Genomic DNA, 14,940 nt, shown 5'->3' with positions numbered 1-14,940 from the left:
AACTTAAATTGAACTAATTGTGAAGTTTCACTGCAATTTTTGTTATCATTGCGTTGCTATGCAAAGTCACGGAGAAATCACATTAACAACAGAAAGAGAACTTTATTTTATGAAGCCTGCCCAGATTTCTGAATTTGGTTCTTTCTGTTAACGGATTATCTGGCACGTCTCAAAATAATAAATTAAAAGAAAAAAAAAAAAAGCCCTGAATTTGCAAATTCTTTAAATTCTTCATAATGCTTCAAGTTTCACAATTTAGAACAATATGAGCAGCAAAATAAAACACCTAAAGAAAAGAAGAGAAAAGAGAGCGTAAATTCAGGCCAAGAGGTGGTCAATCTTAGGCTTCTTGTTATCTCCAAAAGTATTCTCAATAATATCTACCATCTTCCTCTGTGAGTCAACGATCATCTGAATTCGTTTATTCTCCATCTCCACTCTCCTCCTCTCAAATTCCCTCATAACTTTAATCTTCCTCTTCTCCATCCTCTCAATCCTCCCTGCAAACCCCCTTATTTCCTCAGCTAATCTCACTCCAAAAACCTCATCATCCCACCTCCCATCTATATTATCAATACTCTCTGATTTAATAACAAAACTATCATCCTCTTCCTCTTCAATTTCTACGGGCGGGAGTGCTGAGAGAGGCAAAGGACCATTTAGCAAGCAATCCATAAGGTTAAAAAAATTCCAAGAAGAAGAGACTGGGGCGCGTTGTTTTTCGGAATGGTAGCGTTTCCGGAGCTTTTCGATCTTGTGACGACACTGGATACCGGATTTTGTTGATGGGTTAGAGTGGTCGTAACCACAACGTAAGGCGACGGTTACGGCGACTTCTTCCCAGTGAGTAGCCTTGAGGGGGCTCCGCTCCATAGAATACCATTTATCTTGATAGGCTTGGATGAGGTGAAAAGTCTCTTGGTTTGTCCAGGGAATTGGTTGAGGTTTCTTTATCGGTGATGAAACTGAAACTGCGTGTGTGCCCATTCTCAAACACTAATTTGAAAATTTGGATTGGAATGGATAGGTTTAGGTTTCTTTCTTCTTCTTTCTTCTTCCTGTGTTAGTGGGTGGGTTAGGTGGTCTCTCTATAACAATGTTTCGCTAAGGTGGACCTATGTGTTCTAGCGTAACACCCACCCACTGCATATAGAGATTCATTTGATAGAGGTGGCCAAAAAGCTTGTTCCTATTCAAGCTTTTATATAATTTCAAAGTCCTACCCGCTAATTTTAAAATATTCAAATACTTATTTATGAGCCAATTTTTAATTTAAAAACTTAGTTAAATTTAAGAGTAATATTATTATTTAATAAAAAAATTTAAAAATTAAAATTTTATTACATATTTTCTTTAAGTTTAAAAATTTAACAATTCTCTCTTCTCCACCAAAAGTTTTAAAAATGAATATTTTCCTTTTAGTATTTGTAGTTTTCTCTTATTGTTGCTCTTCTAGTAACTTGAGCTAATCAACCTTTATATTATTATCTTCTATGAGAGGGAGGAGCGTCGGTATGAAGGTTGGTAAGCTCCAATCATCAGATGGAATAATAGCAATAAGGGAAAACTACAAATCTTAAGGGGAAAATATTTATTTTTCAAACTTTAAATGAGAAAAAATTGTTAAATTTTTACATTTAAGGGGGCAAATATGATCAAACTTTAATTTTTTATTTAATAACGCTTTTATCTCTAACTCCAACATAATTTTTTAACAGAATTAGCGTATGAAAAAATGTTTGAGTTTTTTAAAGTTAACGGATGCGACTGTACAATTACATTAAACCTTGGGCGGGAACAATTCTTTTGGTTGATATAGATTTCCCACCCGAAAGCCACTTTTCTGACCCAATATTAAATACGGTGGTTGGAGCAAAATTTCGGTTAAATTTCTACTCTTTTATTTCCAAATATAGTCCCAAATCTATAAAAATTAGATAGGGATGTTAAAAAGTATAATCATGTATTTAGGGTGAATTATAATATTTGAAAATATTAGGGTGTAAAAAAAATTTAAGAGGTTTCTAAAATTCAAAAAAAAGTTTGGGTGTTTTGAAATTTTTTAAAATTCAATATGTCAATCAATATTTTTAAAATTGTTAATTACATTTTTTAAGAATTAAACAAAACTCAATAAATTAGAAATATAGATATAATATTACAAATTATTAAAGTCAAAATGTTTTTTTTTTAAATAGGGGGATAAACATGATAATTTTTTAAATAAGAAAGGGAAAAATGTCTATTTTTCTTTCAAAAATTAACATTCATATTACCAAAATTACTGTTCACAATTTAGTTTCAAAAGGTTGTTATTGTAATATTTTAAATCTTGGGGTGAGAACAATAAGATCTTAATGACGTCAGAGGTAGGGTTTTTAAAAAATTTTCAAGAACTTATTTACAAATTTCAAACTTTTTTTAAGATCTAAATTATTAAATTAAAAAATTTGAGTGTGATTTGTAAAATAATTATTTTTAATTTTTTTATTAGTAATAAAATTATTATATTATATTTCTTATGGTTAGTTTTTCAAACAAAATTTTATTAAATTAAGTTTGATTTTACATTTAAAAAAGTTATTTTAATGGTTTTTTTTTTCCCTCGTTCAAAGACAGTAAAGTTGCTCTCCCTGGCGGGAATTGTCGTTCTTAAACTCTTCTTCGCCGCAATGAGTCTCTCCTTCCCTCCATCACCACCGCAGCGCACCTCTATCCCTCAATCACAACAATGGTCATCTGCCTCTTTCCCTTTACTAAACGTCACCTGTTTCTTTTCCTTTACTGTTAAACTAGTTAAAGTGAAAATGTAATTTGATTATAAATATGCATAATATTACTTTTATAATGTTATATAAAATGATTAAAAAAACTATTTTTATCCGTTAAAATATAATTATGCTGGTGAAAAATAGTCATATGCCATTTTAAAATTAGAATAAAAGACAACAAAAAAAAATTATGATGGCTGCTTTTCCGATTCCAAAATTTGTTTAGTGCAACCCCATGGAGTAGGATTGAATTTCAAATAAATTTTGTTTGAATAAGTCTGAATATAAACATAAAGCAAACAAATATGAATTTGAATACAAAGTGTTAGAGAAAACAAATATAAATTCAAACTCGAATAGAGGTTGTACTCGACTTGCGAGTCAAACACGATTTGTATCATTAAAAAAAATTAAAATGAATGATGTTGTTTAAAGGAGTCGAACCAAACATCTCGTGCAAACTCAAACTAAATCTAGTCTATTTATACAAATCTGAGCTAGATGTGAGTAGATCATAGACTTTTAAATCGCAAAACAAACCAAACACAAACTGGTGTTTCTCCATGCTTGACAAGCTCAAACAGTTTATGAGCCGAGCCCACTTAAAAATGAGCCAAAAATGAGTTTCATCTTGTTTAAATTTAGTTTGACTCGAATTCAACCCTTCCAACTAACAAATAAGCTTTTACAATCCAAGTATGCCAAAATTTATTAAATGTTATTCACGCTCCACATATTAACTATGATTTATTGCTTCATATGATCTTCCCATCTCTGCGTCAACACAATACAAATATCAATCAACAACTTGGTCAATTGGATTCTCACATCGAATCCAACTACTAGCTCATAAACAAGAGAGAGAAATAATTAGTTACGTTTCACAATTGACTAAAAATTGGTTGAACTCAAGGTACCCTGTAAGAAAAAAAAAAACAAAGAGAAGGAAAGAGACAATATAATATGTACAGAAACATCAAACATTATTTGTACATCAGTGTCCCGCTCACTGCCAAAATTATCCCTATTGACAACCGTGTTATGAGCCCTAAAAACAGTGCCACACTTTCACTTCGCTGGCTGGATGGCTGGCTACTCTCTGCTCCAATTAAAAGAACCTAGGAGAAAGAAACTAAGATGAGTTACTGCCACAGAGAGAGAGAGAAACAGATATCAAGACTAACCTGCATTATTATGATTTACAACTTTAAGAAGAAAGACTCGCTGACTAGTTCGCATTGTTGAATGTCTGGGCAAATTTGAAAGACAGCTTAATTAAACATGTTTTCTAAATAACGATGCTCATCTTGATGGGGTATATGATCTGCATTTTCTCAGCCAACATGCGTTTGCCACCTGCGATTAAAGTAAACAAGAACTTTAATGATTGACAAAGAATTTAGATATAGGTACTTTGTTTATGTAAACTGAATAAATGCAAACCCAATGTCCATCCATGAATCATATATATGCTCACTACTGTTTATGTCTCAAACATCACTTTCATGATTGACAATATGCTTATCTAACTATTTTTATTTCAACTGATAGAGTTTGAAGAGATCAAGCATTCCATAAGTCAGTACCCTCCAACTACAACAATACCACACAGTTATACCTTGAGAAATTTCACAACCGAATAAAATTTTAGAGTAATGTTATATACATAAATAATATACACGACTTTACATACAAACATGTGATTAAATAGTTTTAAATTTGAGATAAAATAATATCAAATTATTTGGTGATGTCATTGTTTATGCCTAAAGTTTTACATATAGTTTTATTGAAAATTTTATCCATATTAATCTACTCTCACAACTCATAGGAATGACCCCTAAAGTCATTAGACTACAGATTTAATTTTTCTGATGGCAACTGCTATTGCTGACTAACCACGTAAACTCCTGAAGAAGATAGTTTATATCTTGATCACAGAAACTACTAACTTACAGGTAAGCTGCTTTCCTTTAAATTTTCCAGTGACTCGGCAAGCTCTACTTGTCTTGTTGCAGTAGCAATAAGTGCCTACAGAAAGGAAGGATGGTTTTAATCACAAAGAAAATTAAATACATCAACTGATTCCTCTGAGCTCCTCTGAATTACCAGCATAGTGCAAAAAGAAGAGTACTTACTCTTTTTGTCTTTTGTAAATCTTGTTCAATGGATTTAATGCGATTCAATGATTCAAAAAGCATGTCTTCTTTCTCTGGAGGAATACTTTTAGGTTTTTTAAGTAGATCGCCTACCAACGCTTCTAAACGCTGCAGTCTCTCACAGCATGGATAAAATGAGTCCTGCTCAACTGCCTCAGGAAGATTTTGCTCTTGAGACATTGAGTGTGCTATCTGAGATTTTGTCTGATTTTCTAATGGTATATTTGCATGTTGCACCATAAAAAGTTTTCTCAATCCTGGAAGTAGAAGATAGATACATGCAAACAGATTGAATACAAAGTGAACCACTTGACTTGTTACATAAGGAATGAACTTCTTTAGTGACCTTCTTGGATTATCTTCTATGGCTAAATCATCTGTCAGAAGCACAAAATTTGGTACATGTAAATCTCGGACACAGAAGCAACAAACAAATTGCTAAATCCAATGGAGTAAACACGACAAAGAAAAAAAGTATCAAGTTTATAACTTATCCAATAATGTAAAAAATAATAATAATAATAACTCTATTACAATTAATCATACGGTAAAACTTTAAAGATTTATATATCACTATTGATACAAATTAAAAATTTTGTCGATCAATTTGAACAAGAATACAAGCACAAGATTGGGAGCAAAAATGTACCATCACACCAAGCACCTAGCGACATCAAACACTATATTATTTATTAATTTTTTTAATTTCACATGGGTATGACAGGCAGGCAATCTATACTGGCAGCCAAAAGACTACCTAGCAGTAAAATCTTTTTATTTCACGGATAAAGAGAAGACCTCACTGACAGACCAGCTTGAATCCTGGCCAAATAGAACCAAGCATAAAGCTGCAGGCTTCTATACCCTGATATGGTTGGATATAGATGCACCATTGGATAAAATATATTTGTTTTGCTTCAACATGATCCTAATTGCCTCATCCACAACACCAGAGATTCCATCATATGTGATAAGCATATATTACATCATTTGAATAAACTAATGACATTTTCATTATATTCGAATGTGTAAATAACTTACTTGTAGATCTGGCACCATCAGCTCCTGTGGCATCAACTGGTTCAACCACACTGCAGATAGAAGTAGGACCATTCATCCTTCGCTGAGAAATATGATGCAAAGCGAGGGATAAATAGTAATTATGTTTTCATAGCATACAAGATAAACTAGAAAATGCCATCTATTGAAATAGTCTCTATGCTGATGGATGTCTATTTTATGATCAAAAAAGGAAAAGCACAAAAAAAAAAAAAAAAAATAATTTTTGTAATTTCAAAACTTTGGCAAAATATATTTATGGAAATGGATTTTGTTAAATTCTCCAGACAACAGAAATCATTGAGGCTTGCAGAATCCTTCAAACATTCTATGTTCTTATATACAATTTCATTTTTCTTGATCCAGTTAACAAGTAAAATATTTTTACAGTAAAAGGAAAGATAAGGCCCAAATTTATGAGAAAAAATATCCAGCTCAGAGTTAAACCTTATGATAAAGATGTATGTTTAAAGATAATGCAGAAAGATTAAAAATGGAAATTAGAATGGAAAAAAGAGTACTATATGCTCTAAACTAACTTTGTTATGAAATGGCATCAACTGTATGAAGCCTGATGTACTTGGCCTTGAATCTACAGTTGAATCAATAGAAGATATTTCATTATTTGCAACCTGCATCGATAAAGTAACATGCATCAATAAAGTAACATATTACAAAATGCAAGGTTAAGATGACATAAGATTATTAGAACGGTTGACTAATTAACAACTTACCTTAGAGGTGAATAATTTTAGTTCTAAATCATCGCCATTAGAAGAACTTATTGTCTTCCTTGGGGACATAGCATGACTAGCATGTACCAGCTTCAAATAGAAGATTCACAATGTAAAAGTTTTCCAGACATAAAAGAAAGAGAAATAATATATATCAATAGCTTGTAACGAACTTCACCAAAAATATTTTTTAACTACAGGTTAGGGTCTAACTTTCATAATTCCTGGATCATTCCAAGGTCCCTTGTCAGATCTAATGCATCCGCCTTCGTTTGGACATGAGCAGGTTCCTCCAAGAAAATCTGGTAATTGGCTGTTTTTAAAGAAAATTTAAAAGATTTTGTGAGGAGAGTTACAGATATATTCCAGCACTAATTTCATAATGCAGCAATGGCAATTAGAAAATCCCAACCTCGAGTCTATAATCTCCAACAGTTGTTTATGGAACCTATTGCCTAAAACCTGCATTATTGACACAACCATCTCAGATTATTTCATACAACCTCCAGAATAGAAGACATACAAATAAAAACATTGCTTACATGAATCTTTGCAGTTGTTTTTGGGTCCAGAAAGGTTTTAGCTGTGCTCCATAGCAGTTTGAATCCATTGCCAGCATTAACAATGAACATCCGGTGTAATGTCTGTTGTAAATGAGAATGAACAAATGTCAGTGATAATCACTAAATTTAAAGACCAATGTTTAAATGCTTTTCTTTACTTTAATAATGCAGCTACCTCAGGATAGTTGTCACCATCAATTTTCTGTATGCGCATTAAAAGGTCATGCGCAACCCTACCAAAACTCATCCACTTCTGCATGATCAATTACAAATAAGAAACAATAAGGTTATAAGATGACTTACAGAGCAAAAAGGGTAGACCAGAGAAGGTTTAGAAATTACCAATCCATGGACATCCAGTATGGTTATTGTTGTATCTACGTGCCTCTTGGCAGCGATAGAACATGCTGGGAACTTCATGGCGAATGTCTTCTCAAAACCCTGAACATGATATTTTAAAAATCTTTCCACTGTGGTGACATTCAAAAGCTTGCTGGGTTCAGCTCTGTCAAGTCTCTCAATGTAAACAGGCCGACCCTCTTTATCTACACCATGGTAACCATGAGGATAGTAACACTGGACTTCTTCGAATTCATCATAGACAAAATCCTGGAAAGTCATCATATTGTTCAAGCCATCATAAAAATAAAAAAAATTAAGATAGTAAATAAGAGCTTCTGACACAAGTGATAGGCTAAGACAGAAATTTGAACAACCATCGCTAAGTTTAAATCTGAGTGAGACCGCATAGATCAGTTGCCCATTCTGACTCATACATCAGCCAAAGCTTAGTATCACTCATTTCATTATATTATCCCATGATAAATCCATTTTACTCTTGTAATGCAGTCCTGATTGTTAGAATTACCTGTAAGATAGAATCAGCCCCAAACTCTTGCCTCCACTTCAGCATTTCTGCCCACATCTGTACAGTTTTGTCAAAATCAAATTTCCTTGCCTTCAAGAATCTGCGGCAAGAAATCCCAGTGTTCTGCATTTTATTAGAATAAGATTAAAGAAACTAAGGAGCGAAATCCCAAAAGAAATAGCAACAAATTCAATGTTTGTATAATCGACTATGGATAAAGGCTATAAAAATGGACTAAATATTCCCTTTCTTCGTCCATTAAATTAAGAGATTTAAATTAATTATGATAAAATTTCATAAATATTTACGAAAACCACAATCCTATATGCATTGTGATAACTCCATCAAAATCATTGCAAAACTGAGAAAGCAATCGATCTGATCGTCTCATGTTCACAACTGGCTATTAAAAATTGATGATCAGGATACCTCAACATGGTGTGGTAATCATCGTGGCGAGGTGGAAGAAGGTCATGGGAAATCAATGCCTGGCGAAAGGCATTAACTGCCTTTTCCTCCTCCGCATCTCTCACATCTTCAATCGAAATCGAAGCATATCGAGAATTAGAAACATGCTTGCCGCGTTTTCTGAGACTGTGTGTCAGTCTTGTTGATGCACTCATAGCTTTCTTCCTCAGAGATCTGCTCCGACTTCTCCGTCTCTCGTCCTCGGATGTGTCAACATCTAAGCCACCTTTAAACTTCTCACCTTCTTCAATCCAAATTACCTCTGAAAAAGAAGAAACAATTTGACTAAGTATCAATAAAAACTAAAAAGGAAACGTTGGATTAAATGTATAAATGAATCTACCTTGCATTGCCTCTAATATTTAATATAATCTGAATCCAGACTGACTCAGTACGAAAGAAGGCAAGTAAATCAGAGAAATCTCCGTAACAACGTCGGTTATATGAAGAAACAGAGATCTTCTAGATCTGGAGGAATCTTGGCTGGTAAAAGTCGCAGCTTATACAAAACGACGAAATTGTCCAAAATTCTTCATGCAAATAAGTAGACAACGACACGAGTTCGCATAATTGGCGAAGAACACTGATAAAAGTCAATCAGAAATAAAAAAAAATTCACGATTAAAACAGCCTTCAATCATCTACTAAATCATTATACCTTGGACCAAGCAACATTCACGCGATCCAGTACTTCAGCTTCACGATTAAAAATGCTTTAAACGTGCATACATATATATACATATATATTATTACAGTTTCTTTCTAATGACAATCTCTCTGTGAAAAAGAACTTTATAATAATAATAATAACAACAATGTGGAAGTGGAAGCAGGGAAGTAGCTTTCAGGTTGAGAAAGCGTGAAACCGGCGCATTGTCTTATTGATCGAGTAAGGAGTTACAGGTGACTGCGGCAAATTGAGCTACTTGTTTGTTGCTTTGTTTTTACAATAAGGTGGAGCCATACTTTATCATGTGAGGTTATTAAATATATATTATATCATGTAGTGTTATTTGATATTTAATTATATAAGTGTCAAATTGATATTTATCTAATTTTTTAACGATTTAATTGTTTGTGGTGGTTGATATTTTACTATATAAAAGGTAAATTGATATTTTTCAAGTTTTGTATTGAATATTTTAAAATATATTTTTACTTGTGATATTTAAAAAAAATTTGGAATTTGTTCGTCAATTAGGATTGAATTTGAATTGATTCAGCTTGATTTCAGAAGTTGGCTTAGTTCTATTCGAATTCTAACTAAAAGATTCGATTTATTTTGAAATGGAGCTGAGATATTGTGTTTTGTTTGAATTTTTAACTCGAATTGGTATCTTAAATTTACGTCTCAATTTAATTCGAATTTATAACTTAAATTAATAATTTAAATTTATTATTTAATTTAATTCAAATTTATCTTTCTTTTTTTTTCTTATTTTATATAAGAATATAAATAAAAATACATTAATTTAAAATTTATACATTAAAAATTCTTTAAATAGAAGAATTCTAATTTGCCATTCATATGGAAAAGGACAAAAAAAACCTCCCAAATTAAAAAATTGCAAAGAGCACTCACCACCACTTGTGGTAGAAAATAATCGAAAACCCTTATACGCGAGGTGCGCATGGTCAGAATAGGTTGGAGCACATGGGGTCAGCATGGTCAGAATAGTTATAACACATGAGCCCACATGGTGAGAAAATATTGTAAGCTGTGACTCATAGGGTACACGTGGTGAGAAAATGTTGTAAGTTGTAACACGTGGGGTTCGTGTGGTGATAATAAGGTTCAACGTGAGAGTAATTTATTGTGTGAACAAAAAAATATTCAATAAAACTATGTGTACCTATTTTAGATACATAAATATATACACATTTATATATATCATCATGTAATTAGATGATTTTGAATTAAGAATAAAACAATAATCAATCATATGATGACACATATGAGTATGTATACATTTGTGTACCTAAAGTGGATACACATAGTATTGCTCAAAAATATTTTACAGTGCAATGTAATTATTATATGTGACAAGGGTTTTTTTGTAAATTACTTGTTCATCGTCATAGAAAGAGTACCAAAAGGAATCTGCCTCTCTTGCATCTCTCGTGATTTGTCTTCAGTCTTAAAAGTTTCTTACTAAAGTCCACTTCACTTCTAGTCGATGGCTTCCCATGACCATCATCATCATGATCATCACCATGATCATCACCATCAGTAATCTTTTTAAAATTTTTTGTTTCTTTTCTTTTTTGGTTGAGCATTATTTATGTGCTATAATGAAATTACTAACTGTTTTCATGAAACAACACATTTGAAGCGATGAAGATTCAGCAACTAAATCATGGGTAGGTGCAGACGGGAGGGTGTACCATAGCCACGATGGACTTGCACCACACTCGCATGAACCCATTTACTCTCCTGGCTTCTTCAGTAGAAGAGCTCCTCCTCTTCTCTCAAGAAACTTCAATGAGAGAGCCTTCACTGTTGGTATTGGTGGTCCTGTTGGTACTGGGTACTTTGGGTTTTCTCTCTAAATTTTAATTTTAAGTTCTAAATATAATTTTCTAGTTCGATTATATTTTTTATCTGACAAGGGTTTCATTGTTTTCCTTAAATATTATTTCTAAATATATGAGTGCATACTTGTTTTGGCATCTGCAGTTATCTTGTTGAGGACCCGTTTTAGTATGCTTTGATTTGGGTATTCTGTATTGGCCGAGTGTTCTCCATTTTCATGTAGATTATGCTCCTTGTTACTGGCACAAATAAACTAAATGATGGGTGTTGATGAAGCATTGGTTACTACTTTACAGGAAAACAGCTTTGATGCTGGCTTTATGTAAATTCTTACGGGACAAGTACAGTCTTGCTGCGGTAAGTATCATCTATCGTAGATCCTTGACATTCCTTATAATTTTGAACTTCCCCCCTCAACCATCTCTCTGAAGTTCTCATGTTTTAATTTGAGCTATTTCAAATTTTGAATTTTGGTCCTTCTTGTGCATGGCCTGGTCAAGTTAACTCTGTTTACTGTGTTAGAGCGACAACAAAATGCTTCGTCATAGACAGATTTATGGATGGTATTTTATGTTTTATGCTTTTAACTTGTGCATAATATTTGGTTACTCTCCCAATTACCCACCTTAATATTAAATTGTGTTTCGAAAAAAAAAAAAAAGGGAAGGATGAAGCGATGAAAGTAATTTTCTTTAAATTGCCCAAACTTAAATTATGCGATAGTATTCCTCAAAAAGATGACTGTCATAGAGGAGCATTAGGAGCCCTTATGTTGTTTGAAGTTCTATACCTGTGATATTTTGTTTTTCAAATCTTGGAGTAGTTAATCTATTCTTGGTGGAAGATTGTTAGTGATGTCCATGGCCCCATTTTCATCTCATAATGAATTGTCATCTATTTACTTCATTTTCCCTGCACTTGAGAGGTGGATAAACTGATGAATACTTTACAGTTCTATATTCTCAATTTAAACTTCATCAGCGTCATTCAGAACAACCATTTCTTTTGGGTGTTTGGCTACAATCTCCTAAATCGTTAACTTCTAAATGGGTTAATTATCTTGTTTCCTATATTTTTATTGTTGACCGATTATTTCTGTTGAATGATGGTTTAAGAAGAATGCCATTACTTCAGGTGACAAATGATATTTTCACAAAAGAGGATGGTGAGTTCCTGATGAAGAATGGTGCTCTTCCTGAGGAAAGGATACGTGCTGTGGAAACAGGAGGCTGTCCTCATGCTGCAATTCGTGAAGACATTAGCATAAATCTTGGCCCTCTGGAGGAACTTTCTAACTTGTTCAAAGCAGACATACTTCTTTGTGAATCTGGGGGAGGTAGTCTATTAGTAAATGCATTTCCTCAATATGCATTTTCTAGTGAAGTGATCTTTCTGATCTTTATTAAACTGATACTAATTGATTGATGGAATCGGCTTATCCTGATTTATCAATTTTACTGGTGGTCACAGCAGAATTATACTGATTACATTTTGAATAAGTTTACTGTAGTGACAATAATATTGGGAAAATATAAAAACAGCATGAAAAGCCTGTTGTTATCCAATTCTGGCAATCCATTCTAATAAAAATTTCACGAAGAACGAGAAGGCCCATGCTTGAAATTCAGAACTTATGTTTTATACTCATGGTACCTGTTAATGATTAAAGTAATATTAAAAGCTTATGATAAGTTGTGAACAAATTTTTTGTGTCGCACAAGTGTTTTTCTCTGGGTTACAACTTGAGGAATTCAACATTTACAAAATTTTCTGTCTGCAGATAATTTAGCAGCCAACTTCAGCAGGGAACTGGCCGACTATATCATTTATATAATAGATGTATCTGGTGGTGATAAAATTCCTCGTAAGGGTGGCCCAGGCATTACCCAAGCTGATCTTCTAGTATGTAGCTTCATATTACTAATAGCTTGATAAATTATAGTTTATGTTGTGGTGTCTAGAAGTTGATGTAAATGAATTGTTGCATTTGGTTATAGGTGATAAACAAGACTGACCTTGCACCTGCAGTTGGAGCTGATTTGGCAGTAATGGAGCGTGATGCACTGCGGATGCGTGATGGAGGGCCTTTTGTCTTTGCTCAGGTTGGTTCGGCCACTAGTAGCATTTCCTTAATATAAACATGAAATAGCGTGATGTTTTTTTGACTTGCGCAAGATTCACAGTCCTACAAAATGAAGTTATTATATAATCTGTATCCCTGAGCTTTCATATTTTCAATCCCTTTTTGCCTCTGAAAAGATTAATAAGGTGTTCTGCTGATATTTTGGACTTTGGCAAGTGAACTTGACAACTAATGCTTTTATGTGAGTGTAATGTTTTATGACTTCCATAAGTAAGTGAATGAAGGGAAAAAAAGAAGGAACGAGAGAAATGAAGTAGAAACGGCTTTTTTACTTTGCATAATTGGAAAGGGACTTTACTACAAATAATTTATACTTAACTGTTTTCATTGTTGGTATGATATTTTTATTTTTGAACTAGAACCTAGTTGTAAATATCCAACAAACTGCTTGCCTTACCCAGTGATGACAAATTAATATATAGTTGACCCATGAATATTTTGTTACTTTTGGTCTGCAACCTGCTATTGAAACTGTCAGGATTTTATTTCTTGATGATTTATGTGAATTTTTCATATACAGGTCAAGCATGGGCTTGGTGTTGAGGAAATAGTGAACCACATTTTACAGGGTTGGGAAGCAGCGACAGGGAAGAAGCAGCGTTGATGTTTCTTCTCTAAAGTCGTTTTAGTTTGTACTTTAATTTTATCAGCTTGACCTCCTGCATTGTTTCATCCTGAAACCTGTAGACCACCATGTATCGGTGGATGTCTTTTACTTCTCATGACACTTTTCCCGAATAAGAGTGTTCAAATCAGTCAAGTCTGGCGAAGTTGGTCAATAAAAATGCAAGAAGCAAACTTATGGAAACTTATCCTTTATGCTGATAATAATCCCTTAATTAATGATGAATGTTTATCCCAGATCCCAACTGAGTTTACATTCTCTCTTCATGCTTTTGAAAACAAATTATTTTAGTGTGACCCAACTGTCATATGCTCAGAACTGAACGAAAGAGGGACCATATGTACTGTGTTTTATCATACTTGGGGCAAAGAAGTTCCAAATTATTAATCAATCTTGTTGCTGTCGTTGTTGATCTGATTTCAGGATCCCACATGGATTACTTGAAAATCAGTGTTTGTGATGTCTATAAATGACTCGTCATTGTACTTATGTTGGGTTTCTTGTTCTAGATAGTGTCCCTCATTTTTACTTCTTAACTGGTACATTAGACCTCGTTTGTATAAAGAGGTATACTTCAATGAGCAATACTAAAACTTAACATTAAAATCTGTACTTTAAATTATAAACTCTAAACCTCATATTATAAACCTTAACGGTAAATCTTAAACTCTAAAACATTATATTAATTATAAATCTTAAATATTAAACCCTAAATTTAATAGTACACTCTAGACCGGAGACATTAACAATAAACATTTGACCCTAAACCTTCTTGTATTGTGTGAGATCTGAGGGTACCATTACCTTTTCATATGAATTTCATTTTTTGAGCAATTTGTTTATTGTTGATTTGCTAGTTATTATGACTAACATATATTTATAGATTGCTTGCATATTAGATTCAACTGAAGCGCGGGGCTCCATTCCTATGGGCTTCCGCTAACACCCTTTTGTTCGTAATCAATCAATAGATGTCGATATAATTTTTTCAACTAATTCAAATGCATCATAAGTCAA

General features: G+C 33.1%; 3 protein-coding genes across 9 annotated transcripts; 1 reads left to right on the top strand and 2 right to left on the bottom strand.

Moving 5' to 3' along the window:
- Positions 1-206: 206 nt before the first annotated feature.
- LOC123217334 lies at positions 207-1,145 on the bottom strand. Its single transcript, XM_044638311.1, has one exon. It carries the CDS (start codon positions 985-987, stop codon positions 319-321), a length of 669 nt encoding a protein of 222 aa, XP_044494246.1. The 5' UTR covers positions 988-1,145; the 3' UTR covers positions 207-318.
- A 2,422-nt stretch (positions 1,146-3,567) lies between these two features.
- Positions 3,568-9,563, bottom strand: LOC123215263 (phosphatidylinositol/phosphatidylcholine transfer protein SFH9-like). 6 transcript variants are annotated; one of them, XM_044635289.1, is made up of 17 exons: positions 9,281-9,563; positions 8,966-9,205; positions 8,584-8,884; positions 8,155-8,254; positions 7,629-7,895; positions 7,462-7,539; positions 7,266-7,367; positions 7,136-7,185; positions 6,937-7,036; positions 6,724-6,813; positions 6,529-6,621; positions 5,972-6,053; positions 5,277-5,307; positions 4,910-5,187; positions 4,728-4,802; positions 3,956-4,127; positions 3,568-3,889 (listed from the first exon to the last, which is right to left on the bottom strand). In XM_044635289.1, the coding sequence occupies exons 2-14, from the start codon at positions 8,970-8,972 to the stop codon at positions 5,085-5,087; spliced, it is 1,404 nt and encodes a 467-aa protein (XP_044491224.1). In that variant the 5' UTR covers positions 8,973-9,205; positions 9,281-9,563; the 3' UTR covers positions 3,568-3,889; positions 3,956-4,127; positions 4,728-4,802; positions 4,910-5,084. The 6 variants fall into 6 exon arrangements, with proteins under 6 accessions (XP_044491224.1, XP_044491222.1, XP_044491219.1 ...); XM_044635287.1 differs by lacking the exon at positions 5,277-5,307 and having other exon boundaries at positions 9,281-9,561; XM_044635284.1 differs by having other exon boundaries at positions 4,910-5,307; positions 9,281-9,560.
- Positions 9,564-10,690: 1,127 nt separating this feature from the next.
- On the top strand, positions 10,691-14,431 carry LOC123215464 (urease accessory protein G). Of its 2 annotated transcripts, none has more exons than XM_044635566.1 (7): positions 10,691-10,840; positions 10,956-11,150; positions 11,452-11,512; positions 12,290-12,491; positions 12,936-13,057; positions 13,153-13,257; positions 13,819-14,431. In XM_044635566.1, the coding sequence occupies exons 1-7, from the start codon at positions 10,800-10,802 to the stop codon at positions 13,900-13,902; spliced, it is 810 nt and encodes a 269-aa protein (XP_044491501.1). In that variant the 5' UTR covers positions 10,691-10,799; the 3' UTR covers positions 13,903-14,431. The 2 variants fall into 2 exon arrangements, with proteins under 2 accessions (XP_044491501.1, XP_044491500.1); XM_044635565.1 differs by having other exon boundaries at positions 10,698-10,852.
- Positions 14,432-14,940: the final 509 nt, after the last annotated feature.

The sequence above is a fragment of the Mangifera indica genome, chromosome 5, assembly GCF_011075055.1.
Source record: "Mangifera indica cultivar Alphonso chromosome 5, CATAS_Mindica_2.1, whole genome shotgun sequence".
Taxonomy (NCBI): domain Eukaryota; kingdom Viridiplantae; phylum Streptophyta; class Magnoliopsida; order Sapindales; family Anacardiaceae; genus Mangifera; species Mangifera indica.
The sequence above is the reverse complement of the archived record's forward strand: the minus strand, read 5'-3'. Positions and strand labels throughout refer to the sequence as shown.

Coding starts and splice junctions, on each gene's coding strand:
- LOC123217334 (XM_044638311.1), bottom strand. CDS start 987: ATGGGCACACACGCAGTTTCAGTTTCATCACCGATAAAGAAACCTCAA.
- LOC123215263 (XM_044635284.1), bottom strand. Junction 7,186..7,265: donor AAACAACTGCAAAGATTCAT/GTAAGCAATGTT, acceptor TCAATAATGCAG/GTTTTAGGCAATAGGTTCCA. Junction 7,037..7,135: donor TTGGAGATTATAGACTCGAG/GTTGGGATTTTC, acceptor CTTTAAAAACAG/CCAATTACCAGATTTTCTTG.
- LOC123215464 (XM_044635565.1), top strand. CDS start 10,800: ATGGCTTCCCATGACCATCATCATCATGATCATCACCATGATCATCAC. Junction 10,853..10,955: donor CACCATGATCATCACCATCA/GTAATCTTTTTA, acceptor ACACATTTGAAG/CGATGAAGATTCAGCAACTA. Junction 13,058..13,152: donor TTACCCAAGCTGATCTTCTA/GTATGTAGCTTC, acceptor ATTTGGTTATAG/GTGATAAACAAGACTGACCT.